We start from the raw sequence: 26,635 nt of genomic DNA on the forward strand, positions 1-26,635 counted from the left end.
GGTCAACGCCGACGGCAAACGAGAGTTGAATGGTCCGAAGAGAATTTGCCAACAAAATTTCAAAGAGGAAGCGAGAAAGAAAGAGGAAGAGAAACTTGAGTCGACAAAGGAATAAAATAAAAGCTTTTAGTCGGGGTGGCTTCGAAAGGTCGGTTTCAGTGCTAATTGAAATTGCAAACACCGACTTCGGATTTATACACCGAGGTTAATTTAACACAGTGGTACAGGGAGTAGAACAATGTAAGCAAACACAATTACATCATGATTCCCTGGAGCAGAGTTAAGGACAGGTTCTAGACGGCCTGGGTCAACAGTTGAGGAAATGTGTTTTGGTCCGCGTAGAGACTGTTTGTTCGCAACACAAACACGCTCATCATCTGAACCCCTCATATCTGCCAAAACACCGAGTGAATTACGAGCTCTCTCATGAGAGCGCAGCACTTATCTCGCTGGGACCTCACCAAGTCATAAAACCGGGTCAGTCCGAGTGCAGGCCCGGGAGCCCGATCCGGACCTCCGAGCACATCTTCAGAGAGTCGGTTTGTTATCGTTCGAGCTGGAATGTCTCGGCGTTGAAAGCAGGAATACTTTGGCAGAACAGCGAACCGAATGATATCTGAGGGGAATTATAAAGCGCTCTTGTTTTCCCAGGCAGGAACTCTCCCTCAAACTCCGGAAGACGCTGAGCATTATTTTGTGTTCCTCTGAGTTAACCTTTACCCAAACTGTAAGGACTGTTTTTTTTTTTTTTATGGCTACATATAGTAGCCCACTGGAGCAAACCATCACAGGTGATATCAAGACTAATTCCAAACAGCGTATTTTGAGAGCAAAGACTTGTGAAGATTGAGCTACAATAAACGAAGTATCTTAGAGGAGTTGAGGCGGCCATCTTGGTGAGGGACTGTTTCACTTCAAGTGTTCACCTTCAGTAAGATGCAGTAGTGGGAACCCTAATCTGCTTATGCGCTAATAGTGGAGTAGTGGAGTGCATTCAGCTGAGAAAAACAAATCTTACATTTAGGATGTAATTAGGAAGTTTACTTTGTAAAAGTTTAAAGAATCGTCTTGATAGTTTGATTGTTGTGTTACCATGGCTACAATATGGCGTCATCAGCAGGCATTCTGACATACAGATTAAAAAAAATAAAAAACAAATTTTTTTGAAAAAGAAAAAAAAAAATCCAAGGGCACTAGGGGCATCAAGGATAAAAGGGGCAGGGGCTCAAGCCTCCCCCCGCCCCCCTCCTCTGCACGTGCCTGGAAACGCAGATAAGTCGCCTTCAGGAACATCACTTCAGATCTGGAGGCGTGCCAGCCCCCGCCCCGCTGAGAAATCAGCATCGCAAGCGCACGGAGTTGACAAGTGCGCCTCCTCCTCCCTCTCCAAAACGTTGTTTGACAAGCCCATCTTTATAGGCTTCGCCGGAGGCAGTTTCTTTAAAAAAAAAAAAAAAAAAAAAAGGAAAGGAAAAGAAAGAAAAGGCAAGCGCAACGCAGCAGATTATACATTCTGCTCACAGTGCGGGTGGAACAACCTGCAGAGCCGCAGAGGGAGTCAGTGGGCTCCTCAGTTCAGGAGAGAAGCGGCGCTGGCTAAGCATCACTCTAAGCTGTCTGGATAGTTTTGAAGGCTTTTTGAAAAAAAAAAAATCATACTGACTGTTGGTTTTTACGCATCAGATGCACCTGTGGATGCACCTTTCCCTCTGGATTCACAAAGGATTCCCTGCAACTCGCAGCTGAAATTCTTCCACTCCACCAGCCTGCAGTTTTGTGTTTTTTTTTTTTTTTTAATTTTCCTTCATAAGAGGAGGAGAAGCGCACGATGCTGCTGGGAGTCCTCTTCCTGGCGGTCCCTCTGCTGAGCGTCGCCGGCGCGTCCTACGTGCCCTGCGAGCCGTGCGACCCGAAGGCCCTGTCCATGTGCCCGCCGGTGCCCGTGGGCTGCCAGCTGGTCAAGGAGCCCGGCTGCGGCTGCTGCCTGACGTGCGCCCTGGAGGAGGGCCAGGCGTGCGGCGTGTACACGGGGCCGTGCGCGCGCGGGCTCCGCTGCCTGCCGAAGAGCGGAGAGGAGAAGCCGCTGCACGCGCTCCTGCACGGTCGGGGCGTGTGCGCCAACGAGAAGCTGCACAAGCTGCAGCATCCACCCAAAGGTACGCGACATCGAGTCACGTTTTGCGGTATAACATAAAAAAAATAAATAAATAGAGGAATTACTGCAGGGAAATTAAATTAACAACACGATTACGTCCTATTTGGGGATGGACGGCTGGCATCTGCCATATTACCCAGAAGTCTCTATTCATGCGACCTCATGAACTCTGTCAACAATCTGGCAAAGAGTGCAGATCGTCATCTTGGTCTGAAGGAGTTTATAGGGCTCCGAGCCGCACAACAGAAGGTTTACATGACCGTGGCCCTCGCCCTGGGCAACATGGACGCCTTAAAACAAGGGAGCAGATTACAGGTGGCGGCTCTTTCTCAATGGCAGAGTCATTGTGTCTGCAGGGGAGTGATGGGTGCAGCATTTCATGCTGTAAAGTCATACTTTACTCAGCTCCCTTCTTTTCAGCTCTGTCCTCTCTTTCATCTACCTTTTCCTCACCCACCACCTGTGGATTTCCTCACATCTGACCCCAACTTTTTTGTTCTCTCGCCATCAGAGCATCGTCTCCTCTTTCGCCTGTCTGGCAACGGTCCCTCTTCATTCTCTTTTTTCCCCCGTCTTATTATCTTTCCGTTCCCACGTCACCCTTCTCTGTTCTGGCTGATGGTTTTTGTTCCTGCACATTTTATTCTGGTTCTACACTGTAAAAACAACAAAAAAAACAATTAAAATACATTATAGCCAATAAAATCACCTCAGTTTTAATCAAGGGTATTATTTTTGCAAATCCAACATTTAATCCCTATTAACTTCAAACAAGATTAACTCTTTTATTTTTGTAACACTGAAACGTTTGTTCAATTTAAATTCATTTAGAAACCGCAGTTGCATCTAAAACGTTTGTACGGGTTTCATTATTAATTCATATGTCAAGTTATTAAAGGTTTAGAAATGCTAACGGCTGGTTTGGAGCAAGAATTTCTATTATGTACGACATTAATTAGCCGAGAGACGAAGCTATTGTTAAATTGACATCGCTAGCAAGCTGAGCCCCTTAGCCCTGAGGCAATCACCAATAAATGGCACATATTTGCTGCTGTTGTCAGTAAAAATATTAATTTCCCACCTTTTATAAAGTACATATATACATTTTTTATTGAACTTTACCTAGTTTTGGGACAGGGCTAATGCTATTGTCAAACTCGCTAGCAGGCTAAACCTCGTTAGCTCCAGGGTAAGTCTTTAAACGGCACATCTTCACTTTAGCTGTCAGGTCAGAATAGATTTTTAAAAGTTTGTATTGAGCTTGAACCAGTTTAGCAACAATGCTAAGGTCTAAAGTCAAACTTGGTAACAAGCGAAGCCTATTAACTCTGAGGCAGCCGTTGTAAGTTTATTCATAAAACAGGCTGCATAAACAAAAACAATATTTCATGACATTCTGTTCATTGCTGATTAAACCAACATCTTCAGTTTTTTGCTACTCTAAATATTTACCAAAGATTTGCTATCAAAATAAGTCCAGCTTGATTGCAAGTTAAACATTAGCATTAAAACCATCGTTAAACTAGCTTAAGCTATCAACTTTTTTTTCAGGTTTTCATTCTTAATATGCCTGAAAAAACATTTTGGCCTTAATGTTCAACATTTTGACTATAAACCACCATCTTCAATTATAAGGATGCTTGCGAAGAATTAGTTACCAACATGTCACATAAAATCTAAAATGTAATATTCTTGATTGGATTTAAAAACAAACAAAAAAAAAAACCCCATTCATATTAAACAACCTCCAAAAATAATTTTCATAGTGCACAGTGGGAACATAAATAGCCTGATAGACTTCATTCAACTTCTGTGTGGTAGAATTTAGGGTACAGAAACAAGAGTTTTTAGAGTGAAATAAAAATCACTACAATGTTTTCATATAAACGTCAGATTAAAAATGAATTCCGTCCCTAAACAAAAGCAACAGGTTGACTTTTTTTTTGTTTTTCTTTCCTCTTTGCTGCCTTTCCCACACAATCCTTCTTCCCTTCCTCTCACCGCTCTTTTGTTACTCCTCTTCCTCTGCCATCCCACCCTTCTCCGTCCCTCCGCCCCTCTTCATATCAGGCTGTGCAGTGATTCAGCAGAACGCAGGCTGAGCGTGGGTTTACATATCCGCCGTCTGCCTGTCTGCCTGTAAGCCAGCTTTCCATTAGCTGCTGCAGTGCAGGACTGTTGCTAAGAAAAAAAAGAAAAAAACTGAACCGGACCCAAATGAAGACTGAGGAATACTTCTTCAAACTAGAGGCACTTGAGGAGAAATAGAAACTGAGCCAGAGAGCATATGCGTGTACCAGAGTGCATGTTTGAAATTCAGATCAGACACCAGCTGTCCTTTATTGCTTCAAACATGAATATTTAGTTGCGTCTTTTAGTTGGATGGGTTCCTTCCTATTTTCCAGATGTTAAACTAAAAAACCTAAGTCAAAAATGGCCAGAAAAAGGAGGTTTTACCGCAAAAAGAGAGGGAAGAATGACAGATCAGCCAGCACAGGTCAGATTAAAGCAGCGTGAGGATTAGCAAGTGAAGACTTGATTGGAAATTGCTGATGACCTGCCTCAGCAATTTCCCAAGTGAAGGAAAAAATGGGAATCATCACAGCAACGGGATGAATGACATCATCGGCCATTGTCATTGGTGGAGGGGGCTTGGTAGGTTTTAAGAGGCTTGTATTCAAGGAGGCCGTGGCCTTGTTTCATCACTCTGTTGGCTTAGTAGATTAGCGATAACGTCAGAGGTTGCCACATTGAAACGGAAGCGAGAGCGTGACGCAGCAGTGGAAGTGGGCCAGCCAGAGCTTAGGTCACCGTTCCCAGATAATGCTGATGTCCAGGGCTGCAAATCAAGTGATGTGTCAGTTTTTAAAAAGTCTCCGGGACAGAAAGCCACATCCACGCCGTCTGTGGTCGGCAAAGAAGCCGCGGTCGCCTGAATAGAGGGTGGGGACAATAAGGGAATGGGGCGAGGGCTGAGGTCTGTGTTCGACACCCCAACATTTTGCAAGAGGGATGAAAGAGGCAACGTATGCAAAGGTTTCTATGGGGGTTGTGGGACCCAAAAATGGGTTGTGGTTGCTTCTGGTGGTTTGCCACATGACAGGGGTAATCGTATGTTTGCACAGGCCTGGGTGCCAGTCTGAGACTAAATGTCTAATTTAGGTCACTTGCTATAAAAGTTTTAAAAGCCCTGGTCTACATATACTCCAGACTGGCAGCCTGACTTGCCATAAATGTAGCCTCTGTCCTCTCTTATGTCAACACATTCAATCTGAAGCTAGCTTGTAGCCACTAACTGTGCTAAATAAGCATTTAGCTGCTGCAGTGAAATCATCACCTTGTGTTGTGACGTTTCGAGATGGGTACCCTCCTGACTCGTGGTCGCATGCGTGACGTTTTGCTTTTTAATTTTAGTCTTTCTGAAGAGGTGCAGCTCCAGATCGCAGGGCTCTTGATTTTCATCCGTCTTCAGGTCGTCTTATGACCTAAAGAATGCTTTGAAGACCTGGCTAATGACTAATATTACACCTCTGGGGGACAATTGGTGATGGGTCTTTTAATCTTCGTGAAGTCCCATGACAAAACACCTGCCATTTTTGGAGAAAACGCGTTTCGTTGTCGATACCAGTAATTCTGAGTAAATGAACCGTCAGCGAGACTGAAGCGACGCTTTTAGCTAATATTATATTTCGTATTGTGTTCACAAAACTACAACAGCAGGAATTTTTAAGCAACTTCTGTTTCAGTGTCAGACTGTGACATATTTTAAAAGTGACAATGGATTTCATTGTAAGCTTAGCTTCTAAGTTGATGAATGACTCCCCGTCTCTTGTGTGTCTTTCTTTCCAAACACAATATCACCGTGATGTGATACAGACCCAGTAGAAACCAAGGTGCCCCTATATGGAGATCACATCAGCAGTCGGAAGATTCACGCCATGAGGCTAGCCAAGGACCGTAAGAAGTATTTAGCCAGGCCCGGATCAAGCAACAACCGAGAGCTCCCGCCGTCCGGCCTCGACAAGGCGGAGCCGGAATCTGTAAGTGGTGTGACGATGCAAAATATTATCTGTAGTTGCAAACTTGAACTCAGGGTTAAAACAAACAAGGGTAGCATAATTAGTAGTGCACATTGGCCTTAGCAGCCCACTTTCAATGAAAGGCCCGGTTCAAATTGAGTTGCAAAAGTCAGATTTTGAGGAATTTAAATGCAGTGTTTGGTTTTAACCTAAAAAAAAAAACGTTCTTTGTGTGCAGGGGCCTTGCAAAAGAGAACTTGGTAATCTCATTCATGGCCCTTCTCGGGTCCTGAGCGTTTCTTTGTACGTACCCAACTGTGACAAGAAGGGATTCTTCAAGCGCAAGCAGGTTTGGAGGCATCTCTTAATGCTCCCAATGTCATTCAGTGACACAAAAGTGTGCAACCAACCCAGCCGGACCTCCTTTTTTGTCTTGCAGTGCAAGCCGTCTCGCGGCCGGAAACGGGGCGTCTGCTGGTGCGTGGACCGCTTTGGCAAAAAAATCCCAGGTAGCAACCCTGCCCACGGAGAACTGCAGTGCAAGGATCTCGACAGTATCAACAACAGCAACGAATGAGAGCAAACCGCCTCCAGAGCCCAGCTTCTTCTTAAACCCTGCCAAACAAGCTAGCACACTTTATGACTGACAATCAGGAGAATATGGCACAAACACTTTTACTTTTTGTTGATTGTGACGGACTGCATTGTCTGTTGTAGAGAGGAGGCAAACTTTATATCTTATATCAAAGAGAAATATATATAGAGAGTTTTTCTTCCATTTATAAAGTCTGTTGCAGTTTTTATTATTATTATTATTATTATTATGGAAAAGGTGACAACACATATCCTAAATGTGGCTAACTATCAATATTTTTCAGTTGATTTTCCTGATATTGTTGAGAAGGGAGCGTGGCCACCGAAAGTAGGAGACATCTGCTGAAATTGAATGAGTTTTGTTATGATTAGCAGCTTTTCCAGGTGCAATATGATGGATATTTGGGAGTCACACAATCCAGTTTTAAACGAGGGCAGAAAAACATTCAAACATAAAACATGCATACTTCCGTTTATATATATATATATATATATATATATATATATATATATATATATATATATATATATATATATATATATATGGCTTCTCTGGAGTGGTTCAAGCTGTGGTTAGATATTAGTTTCCCTAAAAAGATACCAAACTTATCACTTAAACTCTTCTTGATATTAACCATTATAGGAACAGTGCTTCTGAACATACCCATAATTTGTTAGCTAAGATGTTTTTTTATATATATTTAATTCAAGGCATGCATCAATGAAAGAATTTGCATACCAAGGCAAAATGTAGTTTGCATTAGCCCATTGTCTGGATACATTTATTTGACTAATTTCACTTGTAATGTTGTGATTCTAATATTAGTCGGTTCAGTCGTTCAGTTCGACTCGGTGGTAAAAACCCAAGGACACCGCTACAACCGTTCGTTTTACGACTGGAGTGGTGAGCTGCACAGGTCGACGCGCTCACATGACATCAGGGAGGCCAGGACTGAGCTTGAAAAGAAGAAAAACAACGGCAGTCGTACTGCACGAATCACTACTGTCACTAATAACTCTTAGATAAGAACTCGCCAAAAAATAAAGAAGAGCAAATAGTCATAAGAGATGACACTTGCTGGTGACGGGAAGCTGAAGAAGTCCTGTAGGGCTTGATTTGAAGCTACGGATTGGGAAGCCGTGTGCTCGCCTCATCAATACCATGATAGAGTAGCTACGTCACTGACTGTATCAACTGTCTCCCTCAGGGATCGAGAGACAGAGTTGGTTTTATATTTGTAATTTTGAACATTAATGTCCAACTATATATGATGCAAACACCTTTTTTCTGGAGCTATTATGTTGCATTCGTGCAAAGTGAGTTAAAAGGCTTTGATTGTTACACAATAGGTCACTAGTTTGATTCCCAGGTTATCATAATATATATATATATATTTTTAGCAATCTTGGTAAAATGTAGCTGGTTAAAGCAATATTTAGACTCCCACTAAACCTTCACTAATCCCAATTTCTCCTAAATTTTAGCTGATGGATCATTTCTAACACACTCTGGGACCTTCTGCTCTTTAGGCGGTCACTAGATGCTCTGTGCCACAATCAGGGAAAAGGTTTTTTTTTTTTTTTTTTTTTGGAAATAAGCAAAACAGACAAAACCTCAGTCATAAAAAAAAAAAAAAAAGCTCACTGTACTGTTAAACTTAGAATTCTTTCTATTTCAAGTTCTCAGAGCTGCATTCGCCGTTTCTAAATGTATGTACAGAATTGTTTGCATGACCCACGAGTGTGTTTGTGTGTACTTCTTAACGTTAGGAACAAAAAAACAAAAAGCACGCTCGCTCAGAGTGCATTTCCCATTAGAGCTCGCACACAAATTGTATGCAAAGGCCCCGTCCATGTGGAGGGCCCCCACATGCAAATCCGCAGGCGACTCGCTCCCAGGGTTCACCGGGTCCTTCATCCCACAGAGAGCAAGGTCGCAGAGTTTTTACGTAAATGAAGTGCCTTCTGCCCCAGACTGCTTTGAATCTGGATTTGCATGCGGCGCCATTGTGTGGTCGAATGAGGGCGGCCTGAGCAAAATTTCCAAACAAGAAAATAATAATTATTTAAAAAAAGGAAATCACTTTAATGTGTGGATGTGATTTGCTGACAAATTTTATGATCTTCCAGTCGAGTGCTGCTAAATATGTAATGACAAAGGACAGGATTGTGTTCTGTGGGTCCAGTTTTATTCAAGATCTTTCTTTTGTTGTTCAAATTGCAATGTATAATATTGTTTCAGCTGTGTAGAAAACTGACAGTGGCACATCAGCCTATTTTTTTTTTCCTGATCAAACTCTGATATTTGATCAGAGTTTGCCGTTGATTCATTTAAACGCAAAACGATGTCTTTATGAATACCACAGAAACTAAAAATTAATGTGAATTTTCTGATGGAATATTTAACACACCTATAGTTGATGTACTCCTTTTTTTTTCTTCCTTTTTTTAAAGTTAAATCACTATTTAATAAACTTCTTTTACTCACTAAAAAAAAAAAAAAAAAACGCCTCGTTGCTCCTTCTGTGGGGAAACTGGATTTAGATGGCAAAATGTCAAGTCGGGTGTTTGGTGTTTCGTGACAACAAAAATGTAATTTTCCATGCGGGTGGCGTCCAGTTTCCGCTGAAAAGGCCAAAAAAAAAAAAAACAAAACCAAAAGAAAAGTGGTGACTTTTTCTGGGTGTTACAGGATCACCCCTAAGGGGGTAGAGCCGAATTTCAAACAACTTCAAGCCAGAAACTTAAGCACTTTCTTTCACTCTTCAAACTTCAACAGCAGAGAATTACAGATTCAACAGGTTTCCACTTTATTTTGCATTAGCACTTTATCATATCATTTCCTTACTACTTACTGTGCAACACAAATGAGGCATACCCAAAAAAAAGCCTATAGTCTGCAAGCGAGAGCACAGAAAGACGCCTAAAAACATTCACCGCACTGAATGCTTCTCCATTCTTTCAAACAGTACAAAACCCTGACAACGAAGCGTTGTTACAGTTAGTAAAGCATAATCACTGACTCTAAAACACACGCAAAAAAAAAGAACGTGGCAAATTTACTGTAGTCCGCAGCAACAAGTTGGCGACTATCATCCAAACCTTTTTGTAGGAAGTTAAGATTTGAGATGCAACTTGCCAATCAACAGGCTGCAGACACACACACACACACACACACACACACACATATAGCTTATAGCTTACTCGGGTTGTTCCCAAGCACTTTACAGTTTAGTTTGTTTTTGAACTCTTGGCCACGTTAAATCTGGGTGGCGTCGGGCAGCTCCAGCTCGCTCAGGTACTGGCTGCAGTTGGGGTCGCCCCTCACAGCCGGGGCTGACAGGATGCGCTGGCCGGTGTGGGGGTCCACGCACCAGCACTCGCCCCGCTGACCGTGGAGCGACATCTTGCACTGAAACAGAATTATTTATTCAGTTGTTTTTTGCCTTTCTCTATTATTATTAGTCATTTAATGAACCTGTTAAAAGCCATGCCGACACCATGTTCTCACAAATCCATTGACGTACATGACAAATTGTTTTTGAGGTGACAGTTAGGAGGTTAAATAAATGGGGGGGAAAATACAATATATATCTAAAAAGTTTCTGAATATCCTAATATTATTTGAAAATCTCATCTGAACCCATTTTAGCATTACCAAGCGAATTAAAATACTAAAAAGTTGTTTTATGTCCCCAATTGAATGCAAGAGGTGACGCATATAGATTTATGAAATTAAACGATGCACATTTTTAATTACATTCTTGAAATAAATTATTTTAAGTCATCATCCAATTCAGTAAAAATACAGAACATGGATTTAGTTACATCGTGTAATTTTAAACTACTGGACGGCCCGCAGCAGGAAAAAGAAATATGAAATACTCTCTAAAAATAATATGAATTTAAATGAGAAAATTACACATTTCAATTATTATCATGAGTTACTAAATGTCCACTGTTATACAAAATTCACTTTTTTTTCCTAGAAGGAGTCCAAGAGTCCAAGTAAATCTGCCAAACAGCCTGTTTCAAAAACCTCTAAAAATTGTTGCGTCACAATTTTGTTACCTAGCAACCCCAAGGCCACCCCATCACCTGGCAACCCAAGTGACGGGTTGCCCACTTCATTTAGTTTATTCTGCTGGATTCACCGCTGCATAATGGCTGCTGGAACAGAAAAACATCCTGCTGTCCATCGATCCCCCCCCCCAGTCACACAGAACAGAACAGTGTTGCCTCATCTTATTATTGCTTACAATAATATTCTTGCAACATTGCCAAAGAAAGTTGTAGTTTGCACAAATCAGTTTCGGAAGGGTTCCAACAAAACACGGCAAGATTTACCAAAATACTTTGACTGAAGAAAGGTTGTGTCTCTAATCTTCGTCACAAATGTCCAGATAATGTAGCTTAAGTACATTATTGTGTGTTTTGTATTGTTGCTCAGCATCGTCACTCCGTGATCCGTTCCAGAGGTATGATCCATACCATCAGCTAATTTGCGCATATGCTAACAGAAATGCATCCATGGAGGGTATTCTTGTTGCTTTTCTTTTGTTCAACCTTTCTTGGCTTGTTTAAGGAAACATAATAGTGGACCTCCAGTTTTCTTTTTACTATAAAACACACACACAATATTTAATAATATTTATTATTTTTATTTATTATCTTTTTTATTTCTGTTGGGGTTTTCTTTAAATCGGGAATCCCATCCGCATAGGTTTTTTTTAATTTTTTTTTTATTGTCAGCCCCCTCTTATATGTGCAACCCAAAACATTAGTCACCTGTTTTGGGTTATACTGCCCCCTCTTGTCACAGTTGGGGATGTGCAGTGCATAGAGGTCCTCCAGAGGGCCTCGGTTATCTCTGAAAGGCATCTTGGATATCCTCTCCAGGACCTGGTCGAGCTCCTGCTGACACTGAGTCTTAGGGATAAACAAGAACAGAACAAAGCAAGAGTTTCAAGCCCAAACAGAGGCGTGCGGGTTTGTTGGTGAAACCAGCTTTCTGCGTCGGGGGGGGGGGGGGTTATGAAAGGTGTGCCTACAGAATGAAATGTTCAGAACAAAATGTTCAGTAACCTCTGCGGTATATTCTGGTTTACTTTTAATAATAATAATAATAATAACAACTTTTTAAAAAAAAATTAAAGTAGAAAACCTCATTAAAATAAATCCATCCACATTCAAACCAAAGCTTATTCCAGGACACATCAACACCAGCTCAGGTTTGCCAAGCAATCTGAACACTTTTGACTATAAAACCCCATCTTAAACACACATCCACACGATATTGCTAAATGGTTTCCTGGTTTGTGCAAATTAGCCTCAGTTCTCGCCAGAAATCGTATAAAACCTCGCCAGAGACCTCTGCTTTACCTCCCGCTCCCCTGCCAAAGACTTGTTCTGTTCGAGATTTGCCCTCTGAATTACTTTGTGACGGTTGAAAAAAAAATGTAACATAGCTGGGTGGAAGATTTAAAGAGCTGATTCCAGAGCAGGTAGGCTGCGTTTTATAATCAGCAAATGGCTGCGTTTAAATTAAAAGGAAGTCGTCTGTATGAAATGCTGGCGAATTAGCACGAATGCAATATGAGTCCTAAAAGTTAAAGCATATACAAAAAGATCCTTTTTACATGGATCAGTGAAAAACAAGTTTTTTTTCCCCCCACAATCTTCTGCTTTGTAATATTTTCCAGTTCATTGCTTCTAAAGCCAGATGAATCACGTGTTGCTGCATCCGCAGCTTCCTCATTCGACCACCAGGTGGCGCAGCCTGTTTCCTTTAACTTCAAACTCGTGAACTGCGCTTCCAGCTGTATATTTGGAAACCTCGAGGGCGTATGCTGGCTTTATTGAACTCTTGTGACGGGTTTTCTTGGCGTAGGCATGTTTCTAACTTTGAACGTCACCTCAATCTCAAGCACACCCATAAAAGAATCGGTGATCGGCTCGTCGTCTGTGCCTGAGGCCGCATCTCGTTTGTAAATGTGTGCTCTTATGAAGAATTTTGACACTGGAGTATTAAAAGTGAGATTTATTGTTAAATTGTGACAAAATGCTAGTATTAGTTTTATTTAACTATAGTGCATATCCACAAATACACCAAAATCAACACATTTCCTACGAACCAGAAGTGTTATTGAAAGAAAAACATATAAATAAACAGATACTAATTTGTTAACTTTATGTGCTAAGTTTATTTACAGTGAGTACTCTTATATAATCCTATATTATGCCAGTGAGCCTAAATTTTTTGCCAGGCTTCAACGGTTTTGGGTGCAAATGTACACACACATGAAAAATGATGTCAAAATGATCTATCATTTCAAGTTACTTAAATAATTGTGATCCAATGATTACTAGTACTTCAGTAAAAGGAAATGTTCAAGAGCAGAAACACTTGGAAACAATCTCTTTTTTTGATATTGCAGACAGAAAGGCAAACGTAGCTCATCCCAGAGTCATCCTCCTCAGCAGACACTCACCTGTTTCGGACGAGTAGGTCTCACCTCTTCCACCTTGTTGGTCTTCATTTTTGTCTTCATCTCCTGCCTGTGCTGGCGTACGGCGCTCTCTTTGGGTCCGAGCCAGGCGGCGTCTTTACTGGGCTTTCGGGCGGCCGGGATCTCGCTCGCGTCCAGGTCGGGCTGCAGCTCCAAAGCCTCACCTTTGACCCGACACATCAGAACACGAGCACATTTTGAATCTGAGTGGTTTTTTTTCCATCTTTACTACAATTTTCAACATTTGCATACATTGTAATAAGAGATGCATAACCCTTTCTTCTCACTGTGTGACATTAAATCCGATGCAAATGTCCTTTTTACTGAAAGGTTGAACTTTCATCAATTTCAGAAGTTTACTGCTTACAATCCATCCTCATCTGTTCAGTTGCTAAGCTACCCCCAATGCCTTTGTAGCAATATCTGATGATTCTAATTATGCCTCACTCTCTGCTACACTTCCAGCGTTTCAACAGTTTCTCAGCTCAGAGAAAACAAGACGTTGTATTTGCTTTACGCAAATGTCTTGCATATCTCCAAAGCAAGAACTCCTCTGGGAAAATCAGATCACAATCTTGTTTTTTTTTTTTTTTTCCTGCTCTGAATATAAACCCCGGGTTTAGAGGCAACCTGTAACAAAGAAGCATGAGAAAGTGTTGACAGTAAGCTGAAAAGAAGTGGGATTTTCTGTGCCGGAAACTGAATTGATTGGCTGATTGACTGAACCCCCAAGAGCGGAAATAAGGACGACTGTAGATATCAACTTCTGCAGTACTATAAGACAAATTCCACTGTTTTATTGATAAATATGAAAGTATATTTGGAGAGAAAATAAGTGTTGGCGTTGGAATATTCAGAAATTCAGTGCAATAGCATCCTTCGTTAGCACTAGTTTTCTTAGTGTTGGCATGATCGCGTTAGCATTAGGGGGCTTCATCAGCTCAACTAACTAAACTCTGCTCTCTTTTCTAATTACATTAAAAGAATGTTTTACAGAAAACGCAGGTAGTGGCGTGGAACGGTATGGCACCTGCCAATGAGGATGTACTTACTTTTAGAGCTCAAACAAGTAACAATTTTAGTTTGAAACGCAAAACTAAAAATAAGCTCTTACAATGAAAATATGCCTATGCATACAAAGAAGAGTAAATAATCATAAATTGATTTTAATTGATTAAGCCATCTCCCCTTTCATAGTAATCAGCGGTGGATGTTAGCGTTAGCATGCTAATGTTGGCGTTAGCCAATCTTTCACTAATCTCTTGTGATTCTGTAGAACTGTATCTGTTCCAAGCTTCTCCAGATGTGGTTGTTTTTTTGTTTTTTTCTTTTGTCTTTTCAGGCAGAAGTTGCAAACTAAGTTAAAGGTCGTCAGGTCAGATCCAGTTTGTTGTTCCTGACGACCAGGCAGACTTTGGCGTTCACAGAAAAAGGAGTGGAAGAGGAGTGTCTCCGTAAACCAGCTGATTTCATCAAGAAAAAAAAAAAAAAAATCCCAGTTGACACGAATTCTTCACATAACCCACTTCAGCTCACTTTAGCTGCGAGGAATAATATTTCAAAAAGCAAATAAATGTGCCAGGACACCACTTTGTTTTCGCTGAATCTTTGCAGGAGAGCATGCGCTTTCGCCTACGCAGGGTTTTCCTGGCCACACAAACGAAAGGCGGGAGGAAAGCCGGGACAGTAGAGAAGGTCAAACGCCGGGCCATGAAGTGGATCGTTCAAAGCTATGTGCGTCAGGTTCTAACATGCAGACTAGAGGAAAGTGAATGAAAACAAGTGTGTGTTTTAGCAGAAACGGTAGACTGAGGAGCCAATCTCCGAGCCCTGCAAGAGGTAAATGTGATGTCCGGTTTGGGATTAGGATTACAAAGCGTCTAAGTGGTAATGGGAAAAAGAAAATTCCAAACTAAGCAATAACAAGGTGCTGGCGCCGTCCACCATCAAATTGATCGGGAGTTGCTGGACTTGAGTTCTCTTCACTGTGCTCCATCCGGGATTTTTTGAAGACATCTTGCAAAACGAAGAAAAGCGGGGTCAAAGGTCAATTGAAACCAAGTGTGCCTTGACTTGCACATGTGCCTAGATCCACGTTTCGAGCAGATAAACACAAAGCACGCTCAAGCTGGGGCGCCTTTTGTTTTGCTAGCTTATGTAATCCTCAGAGTCACAAAGTGCACAACCTTCGACCCGTCTTTTCTGTGGAAACCCGAGACGTTCAGTCAAGTGCGCACTTCCCAGACAGGCTCACATGAACGCTTGGTGCCGAACAGCAACTAGCGATCATCCTGGGTGATTCTACGCAAACGACACACAAACACAGAGGGTCAGGACCCCACTTTCAGGGGGCGTAAGGCCTCTGCAGAACAAGCTGCTTCACAGCAGTGGGCTGAGGATCAGCAGAGTCAACATAGCAGCAGGCCTACTGTCCAGTCTACTGCTTGACTTAATCCTCACACAAAGGCCCGGAGAGACTTCCTTTCTGTATCTGATCCATGTCGAATTCCCAGGTGGCACGTAGGCCAGAGGTGACACAGTCTGACTGTCCAGATTCTGGTCAACTTAGCAAATGGCAGACTTTCTTTTTTCTCTAGACAATGTGAACATTGGTATTCAGTGTCTAAGTCTTTGCGTCTGCCCATGACAACATAGAAATGGTTTGCAGAACATTTTGCTTCAGAATGGTCTGTTAGAGTCGAGAGTTCATGGCTCCATCAGTTAGATTTCCAGGTCCTTTGCCTTCTTTTTGAAAGCAGAGGGACTGGCTTCAGAACTCTCCCATTTCTTCACCCCAAGTCTTTTTCTTGAATCATAAACATTGACCTTGACTGACTTAGGCAAGTGAGGTTTGCAGTGCTCTGGTTGTCATTCTGGATTCTTTCGTGATCTCCGGGATGGGCTATTGATGAGTTCTTATCGTGATTTTAGTGGGCCAGCTTTGGGAGGGTCCACCACTGCTCCATGTATTTTGCATTTGTGGATAATGGCCCTCTATTATCAACACTGGGGAACTGCAAAAACTGCAGAAATGTCTTTATAACGGTTTCCAGATAGATGTCAACTGCTTTGATTCGCACGCGTTACTGAATTTCTTTACATAAAGTCATGAGGTTTTGCTTTTTGAGATCTTTCAGGCAACTTCATGTTGTCAAACAGGTCCAGTGCAAGCGACAACTTCACTCTTCAAGTCTGGCAGCAATAAGACCTTGATGTGGATTTTCCCTAATAAATGAAATGGTAATTTCATTTATAGTCACTATTGTATATACTGTATAGATCATCTACTCCTGTTTATGAAAAATACTTAAATGTACATTTGTAATACTGTATAGATGTATATATATTTTCTTTCTCTTGTAAGCACTTCTGAATGGACGCAAACTCCCTTTTGTTGCTTTGTACTTGTGACATGTGCAATGACAATAAAGTTTAATTCTATTCTATTCTAATTCTGTAATATTTTTTTTTGTTTAATTGGGTTATCTTTGTCTAACACTGGAATTTGCTCTTGGATCTGAAATATTTAGATGTCGCAAATAAGCAGCTTACTAGTCTTAGCGTTGCTAATGCTAATTTGCTAAAATAAGTAAAAAATTAAATCTCTAAGGAAGCAAATAACTAGCATTCTCAATAAAATCTGCCTAAAAACCTTTGTATACCTTCATACTTCATTTTTAAAAATGTCACAATTCCTCCAGCTTATGAGCACGCGATGAGAATAAAACCCGAATCCAAATTTTTTGTTCACAGTTTTCCTAGATCACAAATTGTCTTTTATAGAACCTGCAGTAGCTGTACAAGAAAGGTCCAAGGCAGTCCAACCGCCATAAAAATATTGAAAACATTCCCCTTTTGTGGTTTCCACCAATAAAATGAAGGTTGAATTTATTTGAAAACGAATCACCCTGTTTAGGTTGGATCCGTCTGACTGTTTTTACATTTTCAACTAAAAAGGAACAAATGCAGCTCTACCGCGACAAAAATATTGAAATATTCTATAAGATTTGATCTCTTTTTCCTTTGCAGTTGAGAGTTAAAAGTGGATGGCAGGTCATGCTTTGGCGTGTTTGAGCTTGCTGCAAATCCTACGCTAAATTATGTCCTATACAATTGCCCCAGAGTTCATCTAGCGGTGCCTGCAGAGGTAGCTCAGCCCAGTCTTGGAAGCAGCTACATAGATGCGTGCCAAAGCCTGCTTTTAGACGACGTTTGTGGGCCAAAAAGCCTTGGAGGTAAACATATTAGGACTCTGCTGGGCTTCTGTCTCTTGAAATAACTGCCAATAGGCCTTGTAAAACGTTTGAAACCACAACATATCAAGGCAGCCGTGCCTTGCAATGACACGTGACCCGTTTAACGCCTCAGAGGTGCTTAAAAGCAGGAGTTAGATGATTCTCTAATGTTTGCTGGTTTCCATCCATCCACCAACTGACTTGGCCAGAGTGTCAAGTAGTCGTTTTAGCATTGTACCTTTCCGTTTTCTATGGATGTGATTTTATACTTTCGTAAACTACTTATATGCATAGAAAAGCTGATTGCGCTGCATGTGATTAAATGCAGCCTCTTAACTCTATAATTACCGAAATGGTTCACGAATAAATGTCAAATATTGCTTACGTTAGATTTGAAGCCAAAGCTAGTTTGAGACACGGAGGGGAAATATTTTAGTTGTGTGTTAAAGCAGAACCCTAAAGAGAACATGGAACTAAGTCATAACTATTCGTACACATGGATTAAAATACTATATGGCATTTCTACAACATGAAGAAACAAACAGGCGACACTGAACAAATGAAATTGGTCCAAAATACGCAGCAGGTGTGTAAAAATAATAAAAAATGTCTCCAAAATGAAAAATGACACGAAACCAACAGGTGAAACTGATATTTAAATAATCATTTTGTTTTCAACATAATGGAATATTATGTTCTAAAACAAACATGTTTAAAACTCTTTTCTCAATAAAAATAGGGAAAAAGTGATCTTTTTAATGAAAAAACGAATAATAGATTTGTACTTTTCTTTAAAAACAAAATAATTACTTATTTAAAGAGGTCCTCTTCCTAAGTAGCATAACTCAGCAAAGGGTTGACTAGTCTATTTATTTAATTTTGTTGTCTAACTCTAAGCTGGTTATATAGCAAAAAAGAAAAAAACATCAAAAATGCTTCTTTTTACTACAATAATTCACAGTAATTCCGCCTTAAAAAAAAAAAAAATCCTCCAGCTGCAGCTGATCCAGAACGCTGTGGCTGGAGTCCTGACTAAAAACAGGAATCATGAGGTCCAGTTCTAAAATCCTTCACTGAGAGAATAGACTTTAAAATACTGTTGGCAGTTTAGAAATCCCTGAATTAAAGACTAAAGTCCTGCTGCCGTTATATCAGCCTTCCGAACTTTTCAGGTCTTCTGGCTCTGGTCTGTAGTCAGAACCAGAACCAAACGTGGAGAAGCAGCGTTCGGCTTCGATGCGCCACAAATCTGGAACGAACTTCCAGGAAACTGAAAAACAGCTGAAACACTGAGTTCCTTTAAATTAAGACTAAAAACCCAGCTGTTTAGAGATGCTTTTGAACCATAATAAATGAAATATTCACCAACATATTTGATGTGCCTGATTTTGGTTATGTTTGTTCAATTGTTGAGTGTACGATGTTTCTTTAAAACTCTGTAATTTTGTGGTTTTGTTGCGTTACCTCGCTGCCTTACTGCTGAAATGTGCTATTCAAATCAACTTGATTGATTAATGTTAGAAATGTCTCCTCATGTAGGTCATATCAGCTCATCAACAACTAAATCATTATCATTAGTGTTTTGGAATCTATTCTAATATTTTCGAAGTTGTCGGCCGACCCTTCATGTCAGACTCTGCTTATTCGGTTTTAAGGAACCATTAAGCAAAACGGACGGCGGGAAGTTATTTTGGTTCTCAATAGGACCGAGGAGATTCCTGGCACGGAGTCGACGCCTCGGGGGGGGGAAGACGGAGCAAATAGCCGTTTTTAGATGGGATTTTTGGGGATGGGTCAGGGGGGATTATCCTGCTGCTATTTCAGGGCCGCCAGATCTGTCTGGACACCCTGCAGGTACACAGGAATGCCACATCTCACTGAATGTGATACCAGTCGCTCCGGGCGCGGGTTGTTTTTAGCTCCCCTTTTTTGTTCCTCCAGTTTTCCTTCTCCATGACAACCCTCTCCATAACAGCAAAACATCGTGTTTTTCTTTCTCATTACCATCAACTCCAACGGACTCTAATAGCAGCTGGGTGAAAATGAACTCTGACATCAGCAGTCAACATCAACTACACTTGAGCTTTGAGCCTTTTTTGTGATTCATCTAACAAAGACCATGGAGTATTTCAGTCTTTTTAAGTTGATGTAATCTCTTCTGAAGTCTTGGTAAAGGTCTAGTCAAAACAACAGTTGGATCTGATAAAGCTAACCCGACTCGGATGTGGATTTCCTTGGAAACCTAATATCAAACAATCTTTTGTATAAAGGCAAAAAGCGGGTGTGTGACGTGTCTTTCTTTGTAAAGAAGGATGTTTGTTATAACAAACAGACTTTTTTTTTTTTTATCGAAATGGGTTTAGGCAAACTGAGGTATCAAAGCCATAAAAGAAAACATCTATTTCCTCACCTTAAATATAAAGACCTTCCATAAATCTGAACAGTCATTTGTAAAGAGCCTAATCTATCCTGCAGTTTATTCAAACAAAATGGACACTATATAAAAACGGCCTAGTATTTTTTAATTTATTTTTTTTGGCAAAACTGTGGGGAAATATTCAAAGAGGTACAGAAATATAAACCTCAGAAACTCTGGCCTTCAACTCTTACAATGACTGATGTGGCGAACATGAGCTTTTAAACTGTAATCTCTAATTGATCACAGATATGCATATGAATCAGTGGGACGTCGTAAAATGCCTTATCGAGTAACAGCTCAAAGCACAGTCAATACTAAATCCACAAAAATCTGACAAGCGTGGTATCAAAACCCACCGCATTGAGGCAAGTGGTGCGGCTCCTTTAAAGTGTCAGATGTGCTGCACAACAGGAGAAAAGATTAGACATTTTCCCTCTTGTCCCGTTGACTTTATTAAATTGATGGCACGTCACTACAGCAGCTCTTTAAGAGAACCTGGAAAATGTGTTACGACACTCATGTACCTTTAGGGATCAATAAGCAATTTTCAATTGAATCAACTGGAACTTCTGTTTTAAAGGTCGTCATCCTCTCCTAACGCGTATTACGCAATAGAGATTACTCACAGGGAATAACTTTGGATCAATACAAGACTAAGAAGAACGATGATCTATGGCTGCTAAAAGAAATAAAGTCGATACAAAACCTATTATGTGAAAGGGATTAATGAAAAGATAAATTATTTAGTTGCTTCAGTTTGAAGCACAAAGTTCTTTACTTCCTAGAACTCTAAATATAGTGCTCTGTATTTGCTTTCACTTGGTGAAAAAGTAGTTGCTCTCTGTTTGGTTTAGTTTGTAGAAACCAAATAGAACCTGTCTGACAACACGAAGCAGGCTAAAAGATCTCAGCAAAGCAGCAAACCCAAAGCAATTTCTAATACAGTTGCATATGTATCAGTCATGGTGAACGCTGTAACGCTCCGCTTGTGACAGTAAATCTAATAGGCCTCACCTTGACTCTCTGGCAACAATTTTGAGTGCCACGCCACCAGACGGGACGTGTTTGGGAAAGCAGAGCAGCCTCTGGATGGCAATAAAATCAAAAACGAAAGGTCGGCAGTAGCCTTTTTAAAACAGGCTGTCCCTGCTGAAAAATCCCCCCGGTGTGGCTGGATAAAACATTTCTGCCAGGAAGCGATTCAGTAAAGCTCCTCCAGAGACTCATTACTTATTATTGCAAAGGCTTGATGGCCGTTCCTGCAAACGACAGAACCAGTTATTAAGTTTCAGGAGCTTTTTTTCCCCCCCTTGATAAATACAACTGTCATTTGAAAACTTTGCATGTTTATTTTGCAGCATGGTAAGCGGACGCATGATATTTTGCAGAAATTCCTCATGTTGCCTAAATATATGGATGAATCTATCACTTTGATCTTATTTTTTTTATTTTTTTATTTTGAGCATGATCAGTCCAGGATCAGGGAAATTCATAAATTCGTACGTTGACTTCTTTCTTCAAGGAAAATACTACACTGTATCACAGTTGATCCAAACATCCGCTAACCACTTATTTGTTCCTGTTTGGGGATCATTAGAAGGGGAAGATGACTGATTATAGTTTTCTGTTGCTTTTATGGCATTCGCATCTGCAGTTAATCCTACAACTGAGAATATGAAGATTATTTTAAGTGCATTCTATGGGACAGTGCTGCATTTTTCCCTGCCCTTACGGCTTGATGAGTTCTGTGTTTTGGTAGAGCGGCAGAGCGGCAGAAGCTAAAAACCGCCACACTGGCTGCTTAAGGCAGCTGGATTTTATTTTGTGGCATCAGACTAAATTAGCCTCATTCATTTGAATATTTTTAATCATATATATTTTTTTCTTTCCTGCCTTATTTAGTGTTGGTCTAGAATAAACTGCGATGCACTGAAAATTCTCTTAGTTACATTACAAAATGTCTAAAACGTTCAAGCGGTGGGGATTGTATAGATTAAGCGAACATTAGCAGAAGCTAATATTTATGGTCTTCCTTCTCTCAGCCAATCAGCAGCAAGAAAAATAAACGCCGCTCTCGGATTGGCTGCTTTGCAAACGCCGGCCAGCATCAAGTAGCATTGCAGCTAGCTGTCTGAGCTGCATTTTCTTCAAAATATTTTAGATATGCTGGACCAAAACAACATCTGTGAATTAGCATATTTTTTCTGCAACTAATTTGGGGTCAGATTCCACTGACAAATCTGAGAATGATTCCTTATCAACATATTATTTTTTTTTTATCCATAATCGCAGGCCAGGTTGTCGTTCACAACCAAACTGAAGGGTTCAAACTGTAGTTCCAAACGTTTCTTTATTTCGGTGCGTCAAAGTAAATGTTTTGCTATCACAAAAATTGTAATAAATGACACTTTGGTGTTTTTGTATTGTGGTAGAAAACTGTGATTGTGTTCCAAGGTAGTTTTTTCAGGTTTAGACCAGCAGCTACAGATTAATGCAGTCACTGTCAACGGCTTCATCCCGCCAAAGCTTTAAGGTCCAGCTTTGCAAAAGCCTTGCTGCATTCCTGTTGCTGGCCCCTCCCTGTTCTCCCCTGTGGAAACATCAATATTTCAATGTTTTCTGTTTCGATCCAAGTACAACTTCAGAGAGTTTTTTTTTTTTTTCTTTTGTTGCTTTCTTCCTTTCTTTATTTCTTTAGCAGGCGACTTGTTCTCTGTTGTTGGGAGGGGGAAGGCTGGAGATCCAGCTGTTTTTGGAGAACAGCTGAGATGAACTGGCTGAAGTGAACTCAACACACAATAGCATCTGGTACATGGTTCCACAAACAAAATGCATGAGAATAAATAGAAGTAGCTCTCCAAAACAGTTCTTAATTCATCATTTTAGTCATAAAACCGTGTTTTTATTTACAATGTTGCACATTTATGAGTTATTATGCACTAACAGGCACGAGCATGGTCACTGTACCTTATTATTGGACGGTTTATGGCAGTGCAATCTGTCTATAGGCTGCAGTCTAGACAGTGTCATTAAAAATTGATTGAGGTTTTCAGTGAACTGACTGACCGCTGCTGTGCTCCCGCTGCTCCGGGCTGTAAGTGACCGTCTCCGCGTCCACTTTGCGCCGACACTGGCCCTGGCCTTGCACCAGTTGCTCCAGGGGAAGCTCCGAGTCGGGCGTCGGGTAGCACCGCAGACCGGTGGAGCACCTCGGGGTGTAGACGCCGCACGCCTCGCCCTCCTGCCGGGCGCACACGGGGCAGCACCCGCACCCCGGCTCCCGCACCATCTCCGCGCACGGCTCGGCGAGCTGCGGGCAGAGCGCCTGGCGCTCCGCGGTGCAGCCCGGGCAGCGGAACACCATCTCGGACAGGGAGGCGCCGGCGAAGGGCGCGGAGAGGAGCAGCAGGCTGCAGCCGGTGAACCACAGCATGGTTGGAGGCGTGCGGGCTTTGGTCCTGGTGTCGGGGCTGATCGGAGACAATCCCGACTGGAAAAAAAAAAAAAAAAAAGAGGCGAGAAATGTGAATGCGAACAGGTGAAGCCGTGAATGGGAGGGCTGCTGGGTCCTACAAGTTCCCAGGTTTGGGATCTGCATCAGTTTGGGATGTTATTAGAGGGAACATGTCTATTTATAGTTGGGATGATGGATAAAATGGTGTTGTGTTTTTTTTAAATTTTGTTTAATATAGTTATTTTTTTTAAAAAAGTACTCCCACTAGAGCAAACTATTTGAACTTGAACTGCAGTGAGGGGGATTCATCTGATGCACCTACAGGAAATGGTGGCCAGTTTTACAGTTGAAGGAAACTGATGGATGATTCACAGACTTTTCAAGAGTGGCATACCTTAGCATTCATCTGCTCTGAGTCAACAGTTTAAGGTTCCAGTCGAAACATATGCGGACTGAAATCTTTACCTGCTCCTCAAGATCTTGACTTTGACTAGACCATTGCATCACATAACTTACACCACTCTAGCTTTCAGCTTTGGTGTTCCCATCATCAAGCCTTGAGCATCTCCAGCAATCTTCCCATCAGCTTCGACAGCATGATGCTGCCACTTCCACGCAGCTTGGGGGGGGGAACTGTAAATATGACTTTCTTTCAATTCTATTTGCCGCAGATTCGTGGGTTAAATGATGCTACCTCTACCGTGTCGGTCTCATCTGGTCAACTGTTAGCGGTGTTCTCTACATATGAACACACCGCACATTTCAGGTTTTTATTTGTAAAAAAGTTGCACATTTTCTTTCAGTTCCTATTTTTGCACCATGAATAGCTGGACTAGAGTAAAACTAACAATAATTGTTAAAAAAAAAAAGAAGAAAAAAATATTATACATAACAGTAAGTATCTAGTGACATTTCATTTGGTGAAAGATATGAATTTTCTGCCACTGTTGTAAATATCCTAGGATTCCTTCCTGCATATTTTAAACTAAAAAAAAAAAAAGAGAGGTGCAAAGTTGCTCTGGGACAGCCTGAAACTTAAACCGTGCAGCTCGCACGGCGCGGCCTGTTTGTTTCAATCAGCACCGCCCGCCTGCGCCGGCGCTGAGAATGCATAAGCATACTAACAAACTAAACAAAAAGACTGGTGTCTGGAGCATTCCCTGCGTGGAAAGAACCCAAGGAGGCTCAAATGTCCATTCACATTCAATTAAAAGTTGCCAGCTTCCGCACACCTTTGTACACTGATGCTACTGTGGACGTCCACAGTCACTTTTCCTATCGATCGGTGGGGCCAAGCCTCGAGGTGTCGTGCCTGGCCACAAAACAAGCCCGTGTTAACCCCGTCCAGTGCTGCATACTAATAGGTGTTTATCCGTGGGACCCAGGAATAGCTCTGGTATGTGAAACCTAACACCGCAGGTATAAATGCTGATTATTTTGTGTCGTGGCTGCACCCTGAGTTCACGTTATTTGGCCCAACTCACATCTGCAGCTCACCTTGGGGGCTTGGAGAGGGGAAAAAGGTGCGAGTCAGGAGGATGCCTGGAGGGCTGTTTGCTATTAGAACCTCATATGTCATTTTGTGAAACCGTGGATGGAAAAGATGCAGGAGAGAAGGCCTGCTGTTTTATAAGTGTGAGCCAGGGGGGGGGTGAGGATTTGTGTCCAGGTTGGTCACCGGCTAATTAGACCCAACAGGTCGCGGGGGCCTGCCAGTGTGTGCAGAGTAATTCCCACCAAGGTCATTTACTTAAATTCCTCCCAGTGGAATTGTTGAACAAACACAAACTCTGGATAAACTCCTCATTGATAGAGGAAGACCGGAGGATTGGTGATGAATGGAGAACACTCACAGCATGGCTTCCTCATCATTCATAAAGGCAGCTTTTTATACGCAAGATATTTTCAGTCTTCTAGATCACAATGTGTCATTTGTGCGATGGACACAAATAGTTGTAACATTTTTTAATGCTCGTCAATGGTAAGGTTTAGACAAACGACCGTTCTTCCCGTTCCCCTCCTAGTACTTAAGTCTTGGAGTGTGGAGACATTGGGTTGCCACTGATGGAGGAATCTTCATAAGATGAATGTTTTTTGGTAGATATGTTTTTTTCTTTTTTTGAAGAAAATCAATGTCCAGATCTAAGAATAAAAAAAAATTACCCTTGCAATATATATATGCTCAAACAGTAGGTGGCAGTAAACTAATAGCTACATTTAACTTCAATTAAGCTTGGCTAAAGTCATGCTAGGCTAAACATCTGTAGCTAATGGTTTACCCTTTTTACATATTAGCAAAGTGGGCTTCTTTTCCTGTTGATTTTAATAATTTGACATGTAGTCCACAGGACAGAACTAAAGACAAAAAAATACTTTTGAAAATTATTAAATCTAGCATTTTTTTTAATTGATTTTAATCAAAAAAAAAAAAAGGCTGGTTGCACTTTGTTAGGATGTCAAAACGAGGTTACTCCAATTGTCAAATATTCTTTTACAACTTGTAATTCACAGTACACCTAAAAAAAATTTTTAAAAACCCACAGATCTTTTCGACATAACCTTTGCATTCACGCAGGGCCTGTTGTCAAAAGCTGGAGTTTTTGACAACAGGCTGGGATTTTCTCCCCGCTCTTCTTAGAAAATTTCTGAGTCGCCATAGAAACCCACAACTCTGAGTATCTTCCTTGTTTTCCCATATTAATCCGTCTTCAGTTGATGGCAAGTTGTCAGCTAGTTGCTAAATACTAACAGGGAGAACAGAATGACTCTGGTATTCAGTGCTGCCATAACATTTTGTCTTTAATAGCATTAATACTTTATCAATGTGTTTATTAATGTTCATATTGAAATGGTACAATTATTCTGTGTGTGAGAAAGATAAACCAGGAGGGATTTATGAACAATTTAAATGAGTTATAGTAGCTTTAACCGGCTGCTTTCTGTAACAGCTGGCTGTACTCCAACAGTAATGCTGGCTTAAATATGAAATAGATGTTAAAACTCGGTTTCAGTTGTATTTACTTTTTTTTTTGTTGAAGGTATTAAATTAGCATTTTTTTCACTTGGTCAGCAACAGTACAGGTTAGTCTGAATATCAAATACGTTTTATTTTAAAAGTGGACCGCTGTCTATTATGGTTTCCATTGTGTGTATTAATCCATATTCAGACATATTTGGTATTTGAACTATTAAAATAGGTATTGCAACCCCTTGTACTGGGAGGTCTGCAGTATTAGCAGATTTCAGCTTA

General features: G+C 41.1%; 2 protein-coding genes across 3 annotated transcripts in view; one reads left to right on the forward strand and one right to left on the reverse strand.

Annotated features, from left to right (window-relative positions):
* Positions 1-1,469: 1,469 nt before the first annotated feature.
* LOC102229337 (insulin-like growth factor-binding protein 5) lies at positions 1,470-7,239 on the forward strand. Its single transcript, XM_005802567.2, has 4 exons — positions 1,470-2,156; positions 6,032-6,195; positions 6,413-6,523; positions 6,614-7,239. The coding sequence occupies exons 1-4, from the start codon at positions 1,829-1,831 to the stop codon at positions 6,749-6,751; spliced, it is 741 nt and encodes a 246-aa protein (XP_005802624.1). The 5' UTR covers positions 1,470-1,828; the 3' UTR covers positions 6,752-7,239.
* A 2,315-nt stretch (positions 7,240-9,554) lies between these two features.
* igfbp2 (insulin like growth factor binding protein 2) overlaps positions 9,555-26,635 on the reverse strand; it is a 36,107-nt gene continuing 19,026 nt past the window's right edge. The window contains exons 2-5 of one of the 2 annotated variants that reach the window (XM_023329953.1): positions 22,998-23,421; positions 13,260-13,441; positions 11,557-11,697; positions 9,555-10,180 (exon numbers count right to left, since the gene is read on the reverse strand). In XM_023329953.1, coding sequence (XP_023185721.1) covers positions 10,028-10,180; positions 11,557-11,697; positions 13,260-13,441; positions 22,998-23,364 — 843 coding nt within the window. In that variant the 5' untranslated portion in view covers positions 23,365-23,421 and the 3' untranslated portion in view covers positions 9,555-10,027. Of the gene's footprint in view, positions 10,181-11,556; positions 11,698-13,259; positions 13,442-22,997; positions 23,501-26,635 lie in introns of those variants that run through there. The other variant, XM_023329952.1, reaches the window with a different exon arrangement.

Source organism: Xiphophorus maculatus, chromosome 24 (assembly GCF_002775205.1).
Source record: "Xiphophorus maculatus strain JP 163 A chromosome 24, X_maculatus-5.0-male, whole genome shotgun sequence".
Lineage (NCBI taxonomy): Eukaryota > Metazoa > Chordata > Actinopteri > Cyprinodontiformes > Poeciliidae > Xiphophorus > Xiphophorus maculatus.